At 44.9% G+C, this 22,882-nt stretch overlaps 2 protein-coding genes across 3 annotated transcripts in view; one reads left to right on the top strand and one right to left on the bottom strand.

Annotated features, from left to right (window-relative positions):
* Positions 1-5,222: 5,222 nt before the first annotated feature.
* On the bottom strand, positions 5,223-11,478 carry LOC123713102 (sideroflexin-1-3). 2 transcript variants are annotated; one of them, XM_045666615.1, is made up of 9 exons: positions 11,313-11,478; positions 9,163-9,310; positions 8,763-8,917; positions 8,580-8,697; positions 8,429-8,504; positions 6,537-6,622; positions 6,263-6,390; positions 6,002-6,186; positions 5,223-5,840 (listed from the first exon to the last, which is right to left on the bottom strand). In XM_045666615.1, exons 2-9 carry the CDS (start codon positions 9,306-9,308, stop codon positions 5,781-5,783), a joined length of 954 nt encoding a protein of 317 aa, XP_045522571.1. In that variant the 5' UTR covers positions 9,309-9,310; positions 11,313-11,478; the 3' UTR covers positions 5,223-5,780. The 2 variants fall into 2 exon arrangements, with proteins under 2 accessions (XP_045522571.1, XP_045522562.1); XM_045666606.1 differs by lacking the exon at positions 11,313-11,478 and adding an exon at positions 9,416-9,560.
* Positions 11,479-11,802: 324 nt separating this feature from the next.
* The window catches only part of LOC123712244 (E3 ubiquitin-protein ligase UBR4), a 34,772-nt gene continuing 23,692 nt past the window's right edge, over positions 11,803-22,882 (top strand). Inside the window, exons 1-31 of the mRNA XM_045665289.1 lie at positions 11,803-11,944; positions 12,189-12,286; positions 12,482-12,618; positions 12,905-13,025; positions 13,173-13,435; positions 13,527-13,826; positions 13,983-14,105; positions 14,185-14,324; positions 14,401-14,602; positions 14,927-15,083; positions 15,162-15,322; positions 15,402-15,567; positions 15,643-15,815; positions 15,890-16,046; positions 16,132-16,235; positions 16,310-16,453; positions 16,525-16,740; positions 16,815-17,002; positions 17,072-17,252; positions 17,324-17,429; positions 17,510-17,660; positions 17,740-18,214; positions 18,285-18,601; positions 20,144-20,283; positions 21,304-21,502; positions 21,579-21,643; positions 21,722-21,872; positions 21,942-22,103; positions 22,182-22,333; positions 22,419-22,525; positions 22,606-22,820. Coding sequence (XP_045521245.1) covers positions 11,823-11,944; positions 12,189-12,286; positions 12,482-12,618; positions 12,905-13,025; positions 13,173-13,435; positions 13,527-13,826; positions 13,983-14,105; positions 14,185-14,324; positions 14,401-14,602; positions 14,927-15,083; positions 15,162-15,322; positions 15,402-15,567; positions 15,643-15,815; positions 15,890-16,046; positions 16,132-16,235; positions 16,310-16,453; positions 16,525-16,740; positions 16,815-17,002; positions 17,072-17,252; positions 17,324-17,429; positions 17,510-17,660; positions 17,740-18,214; positions 18,285-18,601; positions 20,144-20,283; positions 21,304-21,502; positions 21,579-21,643; positions 21,722-21,872; positions 21,942-22,103; positions 22,182-22,333; positions 22,419-22,525; positions 22,606-22,820 — 5,393 coding nt within the window. The 5' untranslated portion in view covers positions 11,803-11,822. The remainder of the gene's footprint in view (positions 11,945-12,188; positions 12,287-12,481; positions 12,619-12,904; positions 13,026-13,172; positions 13,436-13,526; positions 13,827-13,982; positions 14,106-14,184; positions 14,325-14,400; positions 14,603-14,926; positions 15,084-15,161; positions 15,323-15,401; positions 15,568-15,642; positions 15,816-15,889; positions 16,047-16,131; positions 16,236-16,309; positions 16,454-16,524; positions 16,741-16,814; positions 17,003-17,071; positions 17,253-17,323; positions 17,430-17,509; positions 17,661-17,739; positions 18,215-18,284; positions 18,602-20,143; positions 20,284-21,303; positions 21,503-21,578; positions 21,644-21,721; positions 21,873-21,941; positions 22,104-22,181; positions 22,334-22,418; positions 22,526-22,605; positions 22,821-22,882) is intronic.

The following is a 22,882-nucleotide window of genomic DNA, read 5'->3' as shown; positions in this document are numbered from 1 at the left end:
GCTGGAGAAGTAAGAAGATTGGCCCTGGGTGTCTATCTGTTCGGATATTAGTGGTAAAGGGGTAACTATCGCGCACTATCGTGTTAGTATTGAGTTCCCTAAAGTCCACGCAAAGACGGTCAGTCCCATCTTTCTTCTTGATAAGCAAAGCCGGACTAGAAAAAGGTGAGGAACTCTCACGAATTATACCGTTATGTTCTAAATCAGCTTTTATTTCACACATCATGGCGCGTTCAGAAGGGGCTAGCCTATACGGCTGTCGCTGCACAATTCATTCGAACAGTGAACGTTGTACGTGAGGCACGTACGCAGTGTTGTTTGCGTCACTTCGCTTCCGACCGCCGACCCGTGCGGACGTCTGCTCCAGTGCTCTCTCCGTGTGAGTCATCAGTGCTCTAGTACTCTCTCGCTCGCTCGCGTGTGAGTCATCTCCGCTTGCCGCTGTACAGTGCGCACGCGCTGTCCGACCGCTGCCTTGCTGCCTGCCGCCCTCTTATTGGTCGCTTCGCGTCTTCGGTGTTTGGACATCGGGTTGAAGGCTGCATTTTATGAACGCGGGTTTACCTGCGGTCCTCAGATAGCCACCTAACGGTGCCAAACGGTTATCTGTCGGTTAACGCCTTGTGCGGGAGTGTTTTTGTCGGGGTACATACACCGTGCCTTTATCAAGGCGCGTAACAGCCCCTCCGCTTCCTCCAAGTCCTGTGCACGGCCGGGCCTCCTAGTAGGCACGTATTGGGGGGTAGGTACTCCAACTACTTTCTAGCAACCGGCTAAACACAGGTCCACTGTTGGACGGGTCTTGTCACACCCGTAGAGGCTCTTATACCCAATCTCCTACGGGCTGGTTAGGTCGGTGACAAACCTCACCTCCGCTATCACCAGCGGAGACACCACATAGTAGGGCAAACCATTAGCTTAGGTACTCACCACACTTAGGCAACTAGGTACACACCCGCCGTCAAACTGTTGGCTTCCCGCCATCAGAATGGCGTCCGGGGATCCACCCCCTGACATGAGCAAAATGCTGCTCTTTTTTCAACAGCGTTATCCAGACGCTCTACGGGCTTTCCAAGAGTCCGAAACCGCGGATTCACCGCGTTCCCCATCGCCGTCGCCGCGTTTATCGAAGAAAAATGCCTCCGCGAAGGCATCGCGACTCGTTACCCGCCCTCGCTCGCGCTCACCACTCCCTGAAGTGGGAAGCGCTAACGATGAGGAGACGAGTTTAAATTCACGCCCGTCATCGGTCATGTCGACCCAATCCGCTCCGGCGGTAACGGCCGACGAAGCCGCATTAATCTCATCTTCCGAAAGCGACGGCTTTCAAACCGTCGGCCGGAAGAAAAAGCGTTCGCTCCCTCCTACGTCGATCGCCGAGGTCAAAACTCTAATAAAGAGTTCACTGCCTCGTAAATCACCAGATCTCGTCTCGCCATCTCGAACAAGGTCCTCCGGTGCCTACCGCCCCATCAGATATGCCTACTAGTGGCCATATTCAATTGCCTCCTTGAAAACTGCACCTTCCCGGCGCAGTGGAAAGAGGCCATTGTCATTGGTATTCGCAAACCAGGCAAGCCCCGTAACAATCCCACCACAGTCCTATCAGCCTTCTCAATACCCTTAGCAAGCTTTATGAGAAGGTACTTAAAAAGCACCTCCTAGACTTTGCCCTAGATAAGGGGCTCATTCCCGATGAGCAGTTTGGCTTCAGGCCGGCCCACTCGTGCGTTCATCAAGTCCATCGAATCACGGAGCACATCCTCTCCGGGATGAATAGCTCCCTAAAACCGAGAGCCACGGGTGCGCTCTTCTTCGACATAGCGAAAACTTTCGACAAGGTCTGGCACAACGGCTTGGTTTACAAGCTCTACCACCTTAATGTGCCACTAAGACTCGTGCGTATCGTACACGACTTCTTGTGCGATCCCCACGATCCAATTACTGTAGCAAACAATAAATTAAATGCCGCCCGCGCGGCCAATAATAAAAATAGAAATTCACAGATTAAGGTAAAAAACCGCCTTCACCGGGGAAGGCGAGGACCATTACTTCGCACTTCGCTCACTCCAGTGAGCTTCCGTCCTGCCCTTCAGGCGATTGACCACCCCGAGACGGCCCAAGCCGAGGTTCGAGTCTCACAGGAGACGCCCTTGCGCTAGCCGCGGGATAAAACGCCATTATGGCCGAGCTACGCTCGCCAAAACAGCCCGAGCTGAGCTGTAAAGTTTTTTAGCGAGATTCCATTCTCAATAAAAAAAAAGCTGCACAATTTTATCGGGGTTCTTTAATTTTATTTGCATTTTACAAGTTTTAACAGTAGTGTTAGAATTGCCACTAGCAAAATTAGTTTTATATTTTTCTAGTATTAATTTCAACCTATCAATATCTTCTTCGTTAGTTAAATCGGTATTAATTTGGTCTAGTACTGAGTTTGTGTTTATAGTCAGGCAAACGTTAACATCGCGAGTAATTCTAGCACCTTGACTACTAAGAGTAAAAATCAAACCTGGAGTCTTAAATATTTCTCTACCTAAAATAATATCATATGGAATCAAATCTTCGGTGTGAAATTCATCAAACTCGGCATAAGTCGTTATGTTTTAATAAGAGAAACATGGAGCAGAACCAATTCCGGTGAGGCGGATGAACGAGATTTCTTTTTTATCAGATAAACAATTAGCAATCTCCCTTTTCATTATAGAACATTCTGAACCACTGTCAATCAGCGCTTGTAATTTATAACCGCCTACACATACTACAATCAAAGTGTCACGGGAGGTAGAGTAAACGTTAACAGATCTCGTTTTTGCCGAATCGTTTACAGACACGTTAAAATTCTCCTCTCGCTGCTTTTTGACACACGTAGATTCAGAATGTCCAAGTTTGTTGCAATAAGAACATCGCGCAACTATTGGCTGTTCATTACATTTATCAACAGACATGCGAGGGTGGGTACCCCCATTATTATTTTTATTACGTAACAATAAACAGTGTCGTTTTAAATGTCCTACCTTATTACAAAAAATGGCAACGACGACCTGTAGTTAACTCGCTAATTTTAAGGCGCTTAGAAGCATATTCGTCAAGAGTCTCGTCTGAATATCGCTTAAGGATTTTAATGTTAGGGTACGTATTTAAATGCCTATCAAGTGACACAAAACTTGTCGGAGTATTTTTAAGTAAATCTGTGCGTACCTGAACATCCGTGATTCCAGCAATCACGACCTCAATTTTATTGGACTCACCCCAACCAGTCAATCAGCGCCATTTTCGCAAGCGCAAGTGAATCAAGGCAGCATTCCTAGCTTCGTAATCCGACCACGAATTGTTCTTCATATGGTATTCAATTTCTTCACACCACCGAGTTGCCGCGAATTGACAATAGTCTGGATCAAACGAGGGTAGATAAATGTCACTTGATTTTAGCGATCTTTTATCACCCACACTCGAATGCTTCTCTTTGGTATTTAAGAAGCCCTCCATCATATTTTAAATAAATTTTGTCCATAATTCAGGCGTAAACGTGTTGGGTCCGTCGTCGATGGGCCCGCCGCTCTATTTCTTTCATAAACAGGATATATTATTTCCAGTAGCAGGCATTGCGGTAGGCACGCAGGATGATTGTTGTATCGATCCCACGTCTGATGTCGCAGATTCAACGCGATTAATATATGCAAAATTAATGTTACTACCGTCGTCCGACATTATAACTTAATATTTGAACAGTCATTGCGCAGGTACGGCGCAGGCGACGTTCGAAACTGAAGTGACTAAAGAATTCACTTACTGCCACGAAACAGTCACGCCACTGACATTTAGATTGTAGATCACACAGAATAGGCATTGTCAATTATCAACGTTGACAGTCTTTCTTTCCATACCACACCGCATTCTACGACTAACTTCAGAGTGGCGGGAATTTATAATGATTGAACCTTAGAAAAATACGAATTCTGTCGTGTTTGCAATAATATTATGGAACTTGGAACATGTTTCAACTTGTCTGGTAAACATTCACCGGCCTTTGTTCTTGTTCTTTTATCCATGTTATCTACAAATAATTTTTAATTATTCCAAAATTAACTTTATGCAAATATTAAAATAAAGTGAAATAATAACAATACGATTAAATTCAAGCATAAACAGATTTATTACTAACGTTAACTGTGAAACAATTTTTAGAAAAAAGTGATGTAGGTAGATATTAATTACGCATGATCATTCTCACCAAATCAGGCACTATCTATTATTAAATACGTAAATACGAAATACGGATAATAGATTTATAAATACATATAATATTTAAAAATCTATATACATATTATAATTATAATTTGTCGTTATACAGGTAAGAAAATATCCACCGGCAATTTAACTTAACGAACCTAAAATACGTTAAAAAAGATACGAAAAATAAATATGCCTAACGAAGAGGCAATACATATACGGCTCGAGAAAGACCAAAAAAGCTGTGTGGGCCTCGGAATCCGGAAGCTATATCCAGGATGCTCCCTTCCCTCGGTGATATAATATGCGCTGGTTCGGCTGCCGCGTGTCAGTATAATCCAAAGGAATCCATTAATCGATAAGACTAAAACTAGCATTTACCATCAACGGTGGCGTATCTCACTTAAACACTGGATCCTTCAATGATGAATCAAAAAAAAAATAAATGCTATAAGGTATGTGGTATATATTTATTGCGCACGCGACAGCAGTTAAAATTTAACTCCCTTGCGCCATTACGCCAGGACACCACCTACCATCTCCGGTTCGAGTGTCAAAGTCAAATCGACAATTGTCATCCTTCTTTGATTGACACCGATGTAGCGCGAACAGTATCAGTGGTTAATAAATATTTTGTTCTTCAGTTGAAAAGCTACTTTCTTAGTTGAGCGGCAGTGAGAATTGACCCCGCACTAGTCTAATTACCACGACCAGCAGTAGCATCGAAATCTATCGACAGTTACTCTACTATTATTTTCTTAATAATATCACATGTTACAATATAGCTACAGGCTATATTAGTAACATTTCTTTAACTGCATTTACTTTTCTCCACAACTAAATTTAACATGATTGTTCAAGCAGCAGAGGCTTTACACCTAATATTGCGTAATTATAACAGACGTGAAAATTGTGGCGGAGAGTGTGACGAGTGTTTTATTGTTTAAGTTTAATTTCCCCTCCTGTCACAATTCTATGTAAAGAAACTAAACTCTGTTTCAAAAAAATTTAATTGTTCACATTACAGTTATTCTACTTTTAATTTATAATTATTGTCGTTGGAATTTCTCCCCGTTCACATATTCACATACTCTTATAGCAAAGTCAACAAACTGTCAAAACTAATAAATAAAACTAAGTACAGCGTCATTCCTTATTACAATTGTTAGACAAAGAACATGAGAAAGGTGCCATTGTGGTAGTTTATAGTGAGCCCTTCCGTTCAAAAGCAATCTGGGAAGACTTCTGGCTGATGTCTGAACCGGTCGGGGAAGATTTAATGAATCAATCTAACAATTTCACGGAATCCTACCACTATCAGATCACATCAACAAAATTTATCACAACCTAACACGTCGAGCTAAAAGTAATATAACGCAAAATATTTAAAAATCTCTAAAACATTGTGTAGAAAGTAAAAATTAAATTAAAAAATATTAAAATTAAATTAATTGGAATGGCGTCTTTGAAGTTTACAATCGCGAAAACATTTATGCCTAACTATTAAACGGCTTCTCTCGGATGGACCGATGGGCCCCGGCGAGTGGAGTTTACAGACCCTTATTGAAGACGACGTGGGTTATGTAGGGGTGATTCTTTTTTACGGCATCCTGAAAATAAACATTCATCAGTGGCATGATAAAAAGATGCAAAGACCTGACGAGGAATAGCGGTTTTACAAATAAAATGCTCGTGCCTAAAGTTGTACTTTCACTTTTAAACTGTAAATTCTGTATCTATATATTGTCATTTATCTATCGTTGAGTCTCACCTTCAGCTCTGTATCGAGGCTGTCGACGGCGAGGGAAGCGCGTTGGTCAAAGATCGCACAGCACAGCGGAGTCGCGAAGGTCACGCACAAACCTACCAGGAACAGCTGGAACGGAATCACCCCCTTGGGGTAATGGCAAAAGAGACCCCTCTGCGTCGCTATGTTTGTTATGATAGGGGTCACCGCTAGAAGAAGGATTTCCGAATTACACCACCGCCTTCATCGGACCCGATTCTTTCGGCAGAGGAAACCAACACTTACTCATTCCGGGCAGTGCCATGAAGATCCTGGAAACGATGACCAGGCTTATTCCGTACCGCGCCGCGGCCTTCGACTCCCCGACTCTCTTACCGTCCGGCGTGAACACCGGGGTGCCGTTCATTAACTCCCTAATGGCATAAACACAAATACACCACAAACACATCTTAATAGTTAATATTAGTAGAGCGTCTGCCTCGAGAGATAATGGCATCCGAAAGGCAAAGGAAAATAATATTTATTAAATTGATAAATTGTAAATATTTGAATTGCTTACCCGCTCCTCATCATAGGAATGTTGATAAAGTTGGCGCCGCAAACGGCAGCGAACGGCACGAGGCGAGAGTAGATCGGGCTCATGTTCTAGGGTTATCGATATTATTCTGTTACTACTTTGTTACGGCTGAACCGAATAGCGTTCAGTCGATGGTTATGAATTCTTTCTACGTACTATAGATTGCTGCTAGAATTTAATATTTCAAGTTCAAAATGAAAAAGGGAGGAAAGCAGTATGTGCAGAAAGAAAGGGGATTACATGACAGAAGTTGTTTTTAATTTGTCTTTACCAATATATTATGTAAAGCTAGTACACAACAGTGTACTTTACTATTTATTAACTTCATTAGTAACGCAAAGTGTGCATTCGCAAACGACAATACACCTCTAATGCTGTTATCACGTTATTCTTCATTATCTTGTTCGTTGACAACACTTACCTACATTGATACTAACCATGATATGTCAAAAAGGTCTGATTAATTATTGTCCCTATATTAAATAAACTAAGCAAGTATTTAAAATACAAAAGAAAGGAAATTTACTTATCAATTCTTATAATTTTAGTTCAACTTATTATTAGGGCCGCGCCGGCCATGTGTGCGAAGCGTGCGGTGACCACAGGCGCTAAGACAATGAGGGCGTCGCCACCGAAATTACTTATGTTACACTTGCAAAACAACATAGTATTCTTTGTTGAAGAGTTAAAAGACCGACATCGCACACGTGAGCCCCAGAGGGCTCCATGGACACTCTCAATACCAGAGCATTGAGAGTGTCCATGGGCGGCGGTATCACTGAACATCAGATGAGCCTCCTGCCCATTTTCCCCCCACGCCACATATACCTTGTAAACAACAAAATATATAATGCTAAGACTAATATGTACGTTTAAAGTTTCAATCAAAAGAACGGCCGCCGCGCTGGGCCGTGAGGTTTTTTGAGTGTGTTTATACTTTGTCTTATCATTTCAATAATATACCTGGATAAATACCAAATTTAATTAATTTTCATAGTCGGTAATGAAATTCAACATATTTTAAATTTATGTCGAATTAATAAGTGTTTTTCAATAATACTGGATTGTACTCCTGGCGTTTCACAGCAAATTAGTGTGATAATAAAAAACTGGAAAGTTGGAAATATGAGAGTATTTCCTAGCTTTCTGTCTAATTATACCCGTTTGCAAGTGGCGCTGGATTAACGTCTAATAAAACTAAACGAAATTAATTTAGACATAAACAACTTAAGGGGATAAGGTTTATGATAAGGGATCAAATATGCGCGGTAAGAATAATTGTCTTCTAAAAAGATTGCTGGATCTAAAACCCCGCGCTTTTTATATACCATGCGCTAGTCATAGATTAAATATAATAGTAAACGACGCTGTCAACAACAATAATCACACGACTGGGTTTTTTAATATTGTGCAAGAATTATAAAAATATTTGTATTTATTAAAATTGTCATAAATCTGATCTTAAAAACATCATTAATAAAGTAAGTAACCTAATAATTCAAATTCGCGTTTTATTTTTCGCAGCAGTTGGCAAGCGGACGTTTTACCTATTTTAGAACATATTATTAACGTAATTGTATTAAACTAAAGAACATTTTTCTTTCGGTCAAAATAAACAAATACAAGGAAACTTGAAGATTCGTAAAATAGGAATTCGCTTCATCTGTTTCGCACACAGGCGCCGCCAGGGGTCGGCGCGGCCCCGCTTATTATTCTGAAGTCTGAGTTTCATTATTTTGTTTACTGACATACCTCTCGTGACGTCACGATATATCGTGTGATAAGATAACATGTTCTTTGTATTTATTGTTATTTTAAGGTATTACCATACTCAACGATCACCATATTAATAGTCTTTCATAACCGTACCGTACCTTAACTTTGCTGTTGAGGTAGAGAGCTGTGCCGAGGGCTCCCCCGCACGCTGCGCAGTAAGAGCCTAGCAGGTGTCTGCAATGTCAACTCCGATAACATTACGTTACACGTTCAAAGGGTGAACGTTAACAAGTATAAAAAGAGACTCACGTCATGCTCATGGGCGCATCTCCTCCACGGTTCGTGTAATTGACGAGCGCATTAAAGGTTTGGTTTACCCATTGCCAGAACACGATCGCCGCAGTCGTCTTATAAAACGTAATCATACCTGCAACAATAATATCTCGTTATTTATCATCGGCTATCCTTCTACGATGGGATCATTATACGTACACCCGGTGATGATAGTGTTCATCGGCGCCTGCGCAGCCATTCTGCCGAGGACGAACATTTTCTCGCCGGTGTCCGGGTGATAGGCACTGTCGTACAAGTACTTGGCCGCCCACAATTTGTCCAAATCATAACCGGCTGGCATTCGTCGACTTCGCCTAATAAAAATGTACAATGGAAGATTAATATTGATGCAGTCCACCACGATGGAGCGACTTGGTATCACAAATCCTAGGTACAAAGGTTTCTGACGCTATCCATCTAGCTGGAAATAGCGATCGGAGGACGAGGAAGGTGAGCAATGATACAACATCTATATTTGAAATAGAATACAAGTCACTCGTTTAAAACTTTTTATTTTGTGCCGCATTAAAATATGAGAGGGGCAGAACAATATACTCACTTAAATTCTGTAACAACTTTTTTCGCCTCATCGAGCTGCTCCGTGGAGGCGAAAGCGTTCAGGGGGTTGGTGAGAAGCAGGAAGTGTTTGGCTCGTCCCGCGTACGAGCTTTGGTCGTAGCGGGGCTGGCTTAAGTCGATGCTCATTTCTATACACAATATTTCAAGTTAACAATTTTGTCAATTTAGTTTTTAAATATATTTCCACCAATACACGATACGTGAAGCATGGAAGAGTGTAATGTTCCTCGAACCTGGAGCAACCTCGGCCGGTTGACCTCTGAAGGGGCGGCTCGGAAGCCCCGTGGCCGATGTCGGGATCTCGTATTTATAATATGTATTTGATGCAACTCTATACGTAGATTTTTGACTACATTTCATCATTGTTATTATAGAAATATTAATATTATAATAACCTAAAAAAACCAATAATATTACGAGAGATAATATAATTAATTGATATTGACGATTCTAATCAGCAATTGATGATTTCACCAGTTCTAATCGGGCATTTCCTTTCCTTAACACTTTTTGGGTGTAGTCTTCACTACTAGGAATTATTATTGATAGAATATTAACTTAAAACTCAAACTTTCCAAGGTAAGACCGAGGTCAAGGCCGACTTTCTCATTGAACCAAGAATCAGTAATCTAGAAGATAATTTATGACAAAATACGTCAATTAAAACCTTAACGCTTCCGCCGGGATGAACCATGCTCTATGTGAACTATGAAATATGAACATCACGTTTGTTAAGACCCGTAAATAACACTCTAGCTGTTTAAGTAATCAATAAACAGATATTTAAAGATTGCTGCGAATTGCAAATCTTCTGCTTAAATTTTCTTTATTTTAATAATTTTATTATTATTAGTAGACATACGGACCCATGAATGTCTATAGACAATTCTCAATGATAGTGGGTAACTTCTGACGTCTTATCAGAATGCTAGTTTAAATAATAATAGTAACATTATGTAATGGCTTCAAGGTTTTAAAAAGTTCACACTTCGCTTAATAATATTATTTTCTTTACACACATCGAATTTAGTCATCTACGACATATTTAAAACTGGTTGGTGTCAAAATAAAATTTCCTTTCAAGTTTTCACAAGTTTCATACGTATGTAGAGAATAATTACCTACCTACCTAATCAATTTGCTAATTATTTTGCGTAAGTCATTGTTATTTATGAATAAATTAACGAAATCGATCAATGCTCTTGTTTTTTCGAATACGAGTGGAATTTTCAACATTAACAAAATATAGTTGATCATGTCGTGTCCTTGCGACACTTCCCACAACCTTTTAGCGCCATAAGCTTTCACCCTTATATCATTCATATCGGCATTTATTATTTAACTTGGACACAGTACACATTATTAGTATGTACAGTATTAATAATACTTTTTTTCTCATTACTTATTAATTACAACGAAAGCATTATAATGCCTAACAAAGCAAAAAAAAGAATGTTCTAGCGGAACCGAGACAGACAGTAGCTTAAGATAAAGCTCTATCTGCTGCTAAAGGTATAAAAGATTTACAAGATTGAAAATCTACAACCAGTAGTAATACATAATATAAGAAGACAAATATTATATGTGTGATGTATCATGATTCATGAGAGTAACGAAAATATCGGGGATTGTTGACTTAATAAAGAATCAATATTTATTTTTAACTGGCCTTGCTTAGAAACGATTACGATTAATTATTTTTCTGTCTCAAAACTATCAATAGAGAAACTTCTAACTTTTAATAATTTTCTACATAAATATTAGCCTTTTATAAAATGTTTTGTACAAACGAACAAATATTAGCAAAGTGGCCAAAAAGCTATATTGTAATAGTTAATAATATATCATATCCTACAATCGCAACATCTATGGCTGTTATCAAATTAGGTGTGACCTGGCGTGCCCTCTTATCAAGACGGCTCAAGTATTATAAACTAGATTTTTTCATTCATCAATTTAATCAATAAAAATTACAACACTAAAATTTTATATATACTTCAATAATGAATCTAACGAACATTAATAAATAATTGATTTTACATCTTCTAATAAAAAAAAAAGTTGGTTCTTTTGCTTGAAAATATTTTTTTAAATAAATACCGTAAACTAATATATAATAAAAATACTTACTTTTTATATTATTAAATACTTAGGATTTAGATTTTACTAAATACTATTTATTTGTAAATAAAAATTATATAAAATCTTTTATAAACATTTTTATCTTTTCACTATACTCCGTAAATTTTATCACAATTTTGAAGTTTAAATGTTGCGCCGTCACAAGACCTCCAAATATGACATAAAATCAATATGCTTTTCATAGAGATTAAAAGCATCGTACACATAGAGAGTTATCAAAGAAAAATGAAACAAATATAAAATTTGACATTTATAGATATTACGGTATATTTGCAATTTGTATTCAACTATATCCGATTAAAATAAAATGTTATTAATATTTAAATTTAAATGATATTGTGATCTGTATCAATGATCAGGGTTGTATATACTCTATCAAACTTTAACTGTGGATTATTATCTGGTAATTGTTATTACCTTCTAATATTCTGTGCTCTATTTTCAAAATCGAACAAGTCAAAGCCAATGATTACTCAGTTTCTCACAGTATTCTCGAAAATGGCCGCCGCTGGTGGATCAATAGAATGGTCTACCAATGTGAAACCAATTTTAACAGCACTTTATGGACCCTTTTTCGATAAAAACGATGCAGTAGAAATAATACAAGCTATTATAAAAAGGTATACTTTTTTATTTATTATGTAGAATGTTAATGCCGATGTTTCTCAGAGTTACAAAAAATCTATATTTTACTTGTACCTCGGTTGTTTTTTAATTTTATTGACATATGTACGTAATATTAACATTTTAAATTATCCTTGCCGAGTATTAAATTTTGATAGTATTACGTTTTTAAATTTCTCTTTTGTTTCTCTTAATTCTACCGTCCGACAGAAATCCTTTAAATATTGTTACTCTTTGCAGTGAAAATGAATTTCAGAAGCATGAAGAAGCATACGACTTGTTTTACACATGTTTTGCTTGCCTCTCAGCTCATTTTATCAGCATTAATGCTAATAACAGTAAGTATATATTATGTATGTTCTTATTTTATTTCAATGCGCCGAAGGAAGAATTCGTTTTCTAGATTTTTCTAACAGTGCATGTATAAAATTTATAATAAATAAATAATTATATATATAATATTATATGTATATAGATATATATATATATAATTAAAATATATATAATATTAAATTGCAATCATCTGAATACAGTACCTCCAGATCAGTTAAGCACAGCTCAAGATGCTTTTCGCATTATCCTTCAACAAATACTCAAGAAATTGTCTGAAGCTGGGCAGAGCCAGGAAGATACTTCTAATACCCTGAGCCCCAATGTGTCTGTCAAGCAGGTATTTATTATGTTATTATTAGATTATTGAAATATGCCTGTGTGTAGAAATATTTTTGTTTAGTTTTCTTAGAAATTAAATTCACCCTGTTAATGTAAACAATTACCATATCATGTTATGTATCAATGTGTAATTCTTTAGATTTCTCTTTAAGATTATTGAGCTCAAAATGTGATATATAGTGAGGTTTCAGTATATTTTCCAATTGGAAGTTCCATTGCAGTGTCATATTGCATGGGGCTCATAATACAAACTGTCATTTTGTATATTACGTTGGCTTTTTCAGCTGCTATTGCCAATTGTGGCCTTGTGTGGTATTGACAGCAATGGTTATCCCCCTTCGGATCTTGTTATTTTGCTTGCACTTCTAAAGACTGCTAAGCTACCACCTCATGGAAACACAAATGGTATTCTTTTTTAATAACATTGTAACTATTTTTATTAGCATTACTATATAATTAATAATTGTCTTTTATAAAAGGTACTTTATCTTTATTCCTTTATCAAATGAGTGTGTATTAAAGGCGATATTTAAATGTTATTACTTTAAACAGAAAATCAAACAACAAAGTCTTCAATATCAAGCCCCATAACATCTCTCGCATCAAACACGTCTACATCAGAGAAGCAACCGCCAACAAATGCTCAAAGACGATCTGATGCACTGCTAGAACGGCTGACCATGCCACTTCGCAGTCAAGTATCAAATGTAATGCCTTCGGTTCCATCTGCCATTGGAGTCATGTCACCGGCAAGCAAAGACAGTATCGAGAGTGCTAAGGAAGGAAATGCTCAACTGTCTTCCATTGATATAAAAGTAAGTTATAATAAGATGTTACCGCTTTACTTGAAGTTGACTGACAGTAGTGGTGGTGGCACACTAGCTTTATATTTTTGTTTCGTGACAGAAGTGGGTGGCATCCACGTGCGCGTCGCTTCTGATGGAGCTGCGAGCGGGCTCCACAATATTGGCTATCTGTTCATCCCTGCCTTGCCTCCAGCGATACTTGAACCGCTGGCAAACTGCCAAGGAATCCGATTCGGCCCCGACATTTCATTCGGATGCCGCACTGCTGTACTTCCTGGTGAACGAGGTGGAGGTGTGTCGCCTAGCGCTGTCCCTGCCTTGCCTGGAGCCCTTCAGCCCGGAGCGAATCGTCACTCTCAGTGACGTCAGCGCCTCTTGGCTCCTCTGCGCTACCGCACAGGTAAATTTTAAATTGTGTGTAGATAAGGGACGGGATGTGATGGAAGTCCCTTTTGAGTTATTAATAACTACGAGTGGACCGCATCGGCTGATTGGGCTGACTTCGCTCTTAAAATGTGGAGATAAATATGTACGGAGATTTCCCATTAATTCGCAGGCCACCCTCCACCAAAAGGACGAAGAGAGTGAAGCGCAGACGGCGACGATCGTGGAGACCGCGCTCAACCTCTACAGCACCGTGGGAGACATCTTCAAGCAGTCCACGCGCGCCGGAGGATACGTAAGGATAACTCTGGTTTCTCACTGGCTCTTCGAGGTTCATCTCGTTTCGGCTCAGTATCACACGGCACGACTTGCAGGTGTACCAAAACCACTTGATGATCGGGGCGTGGGTGCTCGTCTGCGGTCTGCATCACGCGCTAGGAGGCGCGCCGGGACCCACCCCGCCGGGCAAGAGTCCCGCCAAAACGCCCCTCAGACCCTACAATTTGACCAAAATGTACGTCGTCCGTCGTTCTTTACGTCGCTGTCGTGTCCTTCGAGTGATTCTCCGCACTGACGACGCGTTTCCGCAGGCAGCAGAGCCTGGGCGTGGTGTGGGTGGCGCTGGGCGGACGCTGCCTGTCGTGGCTCAGCGCCCTGCTGGCCGACGCTCGCCTCGAGGCGCTCAGCTCGGGCTCGGACTCCGCGAGCGGCCCGGCCTCGCTTCACATCTCGACTCTTCACTCGGCGCACCAGAGGGAGCTGAGGCTGGCCCTCGCCGCTCCTCTGCACCAGGTGAGCTCCGCCCCGGCGAACCCGTCGCGCGTTTCAGAGCCTAGTGCGACGCTCGGGCCCGCCAGGATTCCACGTTTGATTGCAATAACTCTCACATGGAATCCTGGCAAGCTCGACGTCGCGCATTCTCACCGTTGGATTCCCGTGGCCCTCGTCGCGTGTCGTCGTGCCTCGCCGGATGTTCGGTCGGTGACCGCGCCGTATCGGTTCGAACCCGCGCCCTGCGTTTCCTCGAGAACACTGTTGCCGACCGTTGAGTGCGTCGTTTTACACGGCTTCGACTCTACCAATACTATAGCGTAACGCGGGAACGGCTTGATTCAGTTGTTGGTGACCCTCGGCGTAGTGTGCTACCGCAAGGCGACGAACCTCAAGCGCGCCGTGGTGCCGAAGGACCAGGACGCCGAAGCCGACCGCTCCGAGGGCGCCGCCTTCTTCCGGGACATGCGCCTGTGCTCGGAGGACTCCGAGACCGACGACGGTGCGTAAGGCGGTGGATCGGAACGTTTATTATTCACTCCTATGAAATCGAATTCGTCCGACGAGTGTCGCGTTTCAGATGACAGCGAACCTCTGTTCGGCCTCTGGTTCGAGTCGACGCTGGTGGCGCCCGACGCCGACGACGACGGGCTGACCCGCCTCGGCGCCGCCGAAGTCACTGACGCGGCGCCCGACTCGACCGAGCGGGGAATCGTGCCCGACAAGGCCGAACCTTACTCGGTACGTGCCTCCCTCTCCCGCCTCGCCTCCGAGACCGAGACGACGAGTCCCCGACCGTCTGACCGTCGTCCTCTTGCAGTACATATCGCTCGCGACCGATGTGTTCACCCTCCTGACCGACGAGATGATCGGCGGCGGCTTCGAGCGCCTCGGTCGCTACGCTCTCCAGCTGCACGAGGCCCACCACGCCCTGTTGGCAGCGCTGGCTCGAGACCTGGACAGGGAGAGCGCCAGGACCGACACGGGTAATTATTCTGCGGCACGTCAGCGATCTCCGCACCCTTCGATCGCCGGGAGCGCTAAAAGTGAATTTTCTCTAGGAACGATTTCGCCGTGTTTCGGCGCCCGTCTGGGCGCTCTCTACTCGTCGTTCAGTTCGGCGCTGGTGCGATATCTCCACACGCTGAGCGGCTCCCCGGCCTTCGCCGCTTTGAGGCCTTCGCTGCAGCAGCAACTCGCGTCCGCGGAGCGACCCAACACCGTTCCTTTACAGGTACGTGCGTTTTGCTATCTCGCTACTTCTCGCGAGACCGCGAGCGTCGCACTAATAGAGCGTGTCTCTCGAAGGTCGGGCCGCGCGTGGTGAAGCTGCTCGGCGGCATGGTGCTGAGCAAGCCGGCTTCGGAGAGAGAGAACAGTATCCTGGTGATGTGGCACAACCTCATCAATACCCTGCAAGAGTACGCCTTGCAGCCGCTGCCCTCGCAGGACCACGACTACGAAGGTCTGTCTCCGTTCGGCATCGCGCGGCCGATGCTTCTGTCGTAGACGTGACGTGACGTGACAGGTTATCTTTTTCCCTTCAACAGATCTCAACGTCGAACACGCTCAGCTTATGGTGTACTTGTTTCACTCGTTGACGCTGATGCAGAAGAAGTCCGTTCTGCTCTCCACCGCCAACGCCATCATTAAGGTATCACGGCGCAAATATCGGATCGAGACGAGGCCCGGCCGTATCACGCGTCGCTCAAATCTGTTTCGTCGCAGGTGGTGGAAACGCTGGGCATAAACGAAAGACAGCGCGCGACGAACCTGGCTCCGCATCGGCTTACACTCTCGACCAGACTGATGCTGCTTCTGGAGTACCTCATGAAACATTTATACGACGCCCCACAGACGCTGCTGCAGCAGGTCGTTTCAACGACTCGTTTTCGTCTCGGAAAGGAAGGCGAGTGTCGTTTCTAAAAAGAAAACTTTTTCAGATCGAGTGGAACCTCGTAGTGGCCACGGGCCTGGCCCGGCCGTCGGCGGAGACCACTCTTGGCGAAGTCGGAACCGGCTCCGACGCCGGCCCGCCGAAGACGCGGATTTACTGCGAAGTGCCCTTCGTCGAGCAGACCTACCGGAGGCTGTCCCAGGACGAGACCTCGATGAGACCCAAGTTCTACGCGCTGACCGACACCAAAGTCAACAACCAGGTGACGCCACGCTCCTCGCCCGTCGCTCGCGCTTCGGCGGAGGAGGAAAAGTGACGATATCGCGTGTTTCGTAGGAGAATCCCAAGTTCGACGGCCTGGCCTGCAACTTCGTGCTCGGCACTCCGCACAAGTTAAAGTATCCGGTGCTGGTGGACGCCCTCCTGGCCCTGCTCAACTGCGCCTGCGTCTGCGACGGTCGGGGCGATCGCACCGCAGTGGCCGCTCGCGCCGCGGCGCACTACTGCTTCCAGACCGCTTGGAGGTGGGAGATCCTTCTCCGTTCTCCCAATTCCCGTCGGCGGTTCCCGATCTCAACGAGCGTACTTTTCAGGCTCGTGACGAGCATGCCCCCGGCCACTCCGCACGTGGACAAACTGCAGGCCGGGACGGCGGCCGACCTGCCTTCGCCTCTGCCGCTGTACGCCCTGGTGTGGGCTCCCCGCGCCGACGCCAAGAAGGCGTTCAACCCCTGGCTCAAGGATGCGCTCGTCAAACAGGGCATGTACACGCAGGTGAGGACTCGCGCGAGACCTTTCGGCCCTCGGGCGCGAGGCCGAATCTTTTAACGACGTTCCCGTTTCAGTACGCCGAAAACCTTCTGGCCGGAGTAAGCTCGTCCTGCGATAACATCAAATACTCGGCCTGGCTGGCCTCGGAGACCATTAAGCACCTGAAAGAGAACCTCCGAGGTGATTGATCCCTTTTCTACTTTTATTATCATAACATGCACGTTCCCATTCTAAATAAATAACTTAATCCGCGACGGCAGACGGACTCCCGGCTCTCCTCGACGTGATATCTTGCGACGCGGCGTTGATGCGCCTCAACGTGTGCCTGGCGGAAACTTCCTCCGCGGCCGAGGCCCACCCCTTCGTGCCGCATCTGCTGAGACTGCTGGAGACCGTCCTGGCGTGTTGCAGGTGACTCGCGCGCTCTCCGCTTCCCGTCCACGCTGGGCCTGGCGCCCCGGCGACCGGTCTCTATTCGTGCTCTTTTCAGGTCGAGCGCGAGCCTGGAGGCGGGCGGGTCCGCGGGGGCGGCGACGGAGGTGTTGCTGAGCGTGTGCGGCGGCGGACCGAGCGCGGGCGCCGCCTCCCCGCCCCGACTGGGGCCGGCGCTGAAGGCGCTGCTGCCGAGCGACGTGGCTGCGCTGCTCGACTCCCGCTCGGCGGATCCGGTGAGCCTGGCGCTCTTCTACTCGCGATCCGAACGCCTCCTCCGGGTGGCGCCTCGCACGCGCTTTACGACCGCCGTCGTTTCGCAGGCTTCGTCGGTCGCGCCGTCCGAGGGCGCCGTGCTCGAGCTGGTGTCCGCGCACTGCGAGCTGATGAGCGACAGGCCCGCGTACGGCGTCGGGCCCTCTCTGACGATGCTGGCTCGCTCGGCCGCCAAACTCCTGGAGGTCGGCGCGGCCGAGATCGCCGATAGCCTCGAGCTGACGAGGAGGACGCTGGCGCTCATTGTCCCCGCTCTGGTGAGCGTCCGAAGCGAGCGGCGCTTTTCGCGAGAGGTTCGAGCTTCCGTGACCGTCTTCATTTCCGCAGACCGACGGACGCCTCGAGTTCCTGGCGGAGCCGTTGACGGCCACTCTGAACTCGATCGTGCCGCAGGCCGTGAAGGCGGAGGAGATCATACACGAGCACATCCTGCGGACCACGTACCCGGCGCTGTGCGACTACGACGCCTCCGCGGAGGGGATGCTCGTGCACATCGTGAAGTATTGGGAGAAGATACTGGATCGTCAGGCCGGTCGCGCCGCCTACGAGGCGGTCTTCGTCGAAGGGGACGGCGAGTTCGTGCTCGGGAGAATCCTTCTGTCGGCGCCCAACACCAGCAATCCTTTCACCGATCGCGTCGTCAAGTGAGAATACCTCATTATTACGTCCATTTAATTTAAAAAAACATAAACTTCTCTCTCCAATTGCCACCTGTTTAATTTTGGACGTTTGTCCTATTTATAGAGGAACCTATTTATATGGGTTCGTTTGACAAACTTTGCGGATGATATGAGAATTATGAAAGTAATTAATAGCGCTCGAGATATGTAGTTATTGCAAAGCGATGTTGTGGGTTGTGGGTGTACAGAGGTGGTGCGATCGTAACAAAATGGTTTTAAATTACTTTTACCGAAAGGAAACCACCAGTCCCCTCTAAATATACAATAAACGGAGTGCTCCGTTTCGATGAGTTGAGGGATTTGGGAGTTAGAGACACTAAATAATAATAATAAGCCTTTATTCACCTGAAAAAAGGGAAACTTCAAAAATTTTGTTTTCAAGATAATGAGACGAATGTAATTTTAATTTTTTAGTTCAATATTTATTTATTTATATTTTTATTTATCTTAAGCCTTAAATTATTTCCCGATCCACTAGCATCTGGTTATGCTATGTGTTAGTAAATATTTGTAACAGTTAGTATGGTTCTCTAAGGCGTGCTACATGACCCGCCCACTTCCACTTCAGTTTTTTGGCGTGGCTCAGCATCAATTGCTTTGGTCCCTGATCTTATTTTTGTGTCTGATCTTGTGTACCTTTTTAATGTTTAACCTGTACCTGTTAAATGTTTAAGCATGCTCCTTTCCATTTTGTTTTATTTGTAAATTTCCATGTTTGACATGCATATGTCAGACATGGAATAAGGCGTGAGTCCATAACTCTCTTCTTAAGCATTATAGGCATATCACTTTTAAATATTTCTTTACAACTGCAATATTTATTCCAGGCAGTATTTAGGCCGTCTATGATTTGGCGTTCCTGAAAATAATACTATGTCGTCTGCAAAATGTTGGTTGATCAAATATCTCAAGTCTATTTGTTTTCCTTTTCTTTACCTATTGTAATTCTTTCACAATATTTTGAAGGACGGCTGTAAATACTTTTTGGGTGATCCCTCGTCTTCTTGTTTTACTTACTCCTCTCCTAATACAAAATGTCGATATACTAATATGGCTGTTATGCCTCGATATGAAAGCGCCTGCCAAATACTTTATGTGCGATGCAGTCAACTGCTTTAGAATATTCAATGAATGCTAGATACTGGTTAACTCTGATGCTTTTCTGCTATCTAATCTACCGTGTGTATGTGATCGGTTAGTCGTCGAATATCCCGCCCGAAATCCAGCTGTATATGTTGGTGCTTTTCTATAAATATAGCTATTCTCTTTTCTAGAAGTATTGCGAATATCTTAAGGGTTAAATTTTGGGAATATCTTGCTTTCCCATATCTTGTTGATATCTCATATCTTAACATGATTTTAAAACTTTTCTCTTGAAGAGAAACACATCATTCCTTTTCACGTGAGGGCCAACGTCGATTGTCATGTTCATTTAAGCAGATCACTATCTACATTAAACAAACATACAACAGTTTCTTAAAATAGCGAGCGATGCATTTTTTTCAGGCTGTTCATTAAGATATTTGCGGGCTGCGAAACGGAAGACGTGAGCCAAAGTCTGTGCGTCGGCGTGTGCAAGTTCATCGGCGTCGCCGACCGACAGAGCTTGTTCGACCTTCTCGGCCACATCTGCATTTACGGACCGTGTGAGTGTTACTTTGTGTAGAAATGTTTCGCTAGGGTCCTACGGTCGTCCTACGTCGTCTACAGATTTCTATTAGTCCGGAAGGTAGCGTTGCAAATGAAAAAGTCATAGTAAGCCGGCTGATATTGACATCGATAGTTGATCTTATATGACTAATAAGTAAACCGACCGTCAGCTGCTCAAGTAGTGGTGGGTGCGGGTGTGAGAGGCTGCGGAAGTGGTAAAAAAAAATAATTAAGTAATAGTACGCTGGCTGGAACTTTTTCCATAAATAGTTGACATTATACTGAGCAAAAAAAAAATCGTCAGCTGCATCGTAAAGGGGGGATTATGCATCAGCTGCCCGCATGAACTTGTAAAAAAAACCTAAAATAAAGTTATAATACGCCGAATGAAATTTAAGTACATGATTCTTCAAATAATTTAGAGAACGAAAACAACAATCAGCTGATCGAGTAGCGGTGGAAAGACCGGAAAGGAACCCAAAATAAAATAAAGGGTATAATAAAACATAATCGAAATATAAAAATAAGAAGGTCAAAAAAATTATTCGTTGTCGATGGCATCGCTTTCGTCATCGTTCTCTGACGAATCATCGGCCGAACTGTCCTGCAGGAGATCGTTGTCTTAGTCTTGATCAAGTTCTTGACCTCCATTCTCTTCACCATCATCTGTAACTTAAACGTAAAATAACTTTATTTTACGTTTTTTTTACAAGTTCATGCGGGCAGCTGACGCATAATCCCCCCTCTACGATGCATCTGACGTTTTTTTTTGCTCAGTATAATGTCAACTATTTATGGAAAAAGTTCCAGCCAGTGTACTATTACTTAATTATTTTTTTTTACCACTTCCGTAACCTCCCAATTCGACACCCACCGCGGGTGCGCCAGCTGACGCTTGGTTCAGTTATAAGTAATTCGCGATAAATAGTAAAATAAGGCAAACAATCGGCGTAAAATCACTGCCGAAAATGCAACGCTACCTCCCGGACTATATTATTCACTCAAATCTCGCACAGCTCTCGCGACGGTCGGCACCGCGAACGGCAGTCCCACGGAGACGGAACTCCCGACTCCGACGTGCTCAGCGCCCGAAGGCCATCCCGCCTCGCTCGCCTTGCGCAACGCCATCCGCTGCGTGCTCTTCCGCACCGACGGCGATGCCGCCCCGCGCCCGGACGCTCGCAACGATCGGGACCTGCCAGTCTTCGACAATCCGTGCGTCTCCTTTCTCACCTTCGACCCGATTCTTCGCACCGGCTTCCCTTTTAATATAGGCTCATTGTGTTTTCAGTGTCGCGGCGACTCCGGCTCCGGGGGCTCAATCGGAGACGAACGCCCAACAATCCGGAAATTCAGGTGAGTCGCCCTCCTCGCCGTATGCGCATCATATCGCTCACCGCTCTCGTCACTCATGGATACGACGTCGGTTCGCAGAGACGTGCAGCTGGTCGGACTGCAGCAAAGACAGCGCGGGGGCCACCGGTGCGGGCGTGGGGGAGTCCCGCGCCGAAGCAAGTTCGCCCGTGGGTGAGGGCACCCATGCCGCCCTTCTCACGGCTCTCTGCAAACACGTCGTCTTGCACTGGTGAGTACGGCGAGGCTTCGTCGCGAGAGATTGACGCTCGCTCGTTCTAATCGCGTTTGGCTTTTCCAGCGAAGAGGAAGCGAGCGAGCGGATGCTGGTGACCCTGATCGAAGTGAGCGGCGAAGGCTGTCCTCCTCCACTGCTTCGAGAAATGTGCCGCCTCGCGGACTCGCACTCGGGCACGCTGCACGAGCTACTCTTTCCGGCCGCGCTGGCGTGGCTGTCCTCCTGGTAACGCTTTTATTCGCTCAGGTCCATTATTAACTCGACAGTATTCTGATCTAAAAATCGTTACGATAAATTCTTCAGCGTCGAAAGTCTCAGCAGCCCCGAGGTGCTGGAGAAGTTAGAGGAGGGCACGATCGACAACGACAAGACGTCGCCGCAGATAGAGTCCGCGTGTACGCTGCTGTCGTACTTGGGAGACGCCTTGCACGCTATCGGCGCTCCGCCCTCGCACGGTAAGATCGCGTCGTGATAGTGAACGTTCTCGTCAATATGTGTCCGAACAAAGAGAGCTGCGATACATCCAAACGTGTATTCCAGCGTGGCGATCGGTCAGCCCGACGTGGGAATCTCCTTCCGACCTCGGCTTTGACTTGGACTACGCCGACGAACAGCAAGACGACGACGATACGAGCGCCGACGATTCCGTGAGTGCACCGAAGGGGGAAGGGAAGGGCTCCCGTCGCCGACTCCCAAGGCTACCTTATCGCCCTTTATCTTTCGCCAGGACGAGGACGCGGTGCTGACCAACAAGCTGTGTACCTTCACGATAACGCAACGCGAGTTCATGAACCAGCACTGGTACCACTGCCACACGTGCAAGATGGTGGACGGCGTCGGAGTATGCACGGTCTGCGCGAGGGTGTGCCACCGCGGTCACGACATCTCCTACGCCAAGTTCGGAAACTTCTTCTGCGACTGCGGAGCCAAGCCGGACTTCAGGTCTGTATCGATATCGGTCGGCACTTGACTTCGAGTTCGTCACTCGAATGACCCTCGCCTTA

Source organism: Pieris brassicae, chromosome 1 (genome assembly GCF_905147105.1).
Source record: "Pieris brassicae chromosome 1, ilPieBrab1.1, whole genome shotgun sequence".
In the NCBI taxonomy this organism is placed as follows: domain Eukaryota; kingdom Metazoa; phylum Arthropoda; class Insecta; order Lepidoptera; family Pieridae; genus Pieris; species Pieris brassicae.
This window is presented reverse-complemented; position numbering and strand designations above follow the sequence as displayed.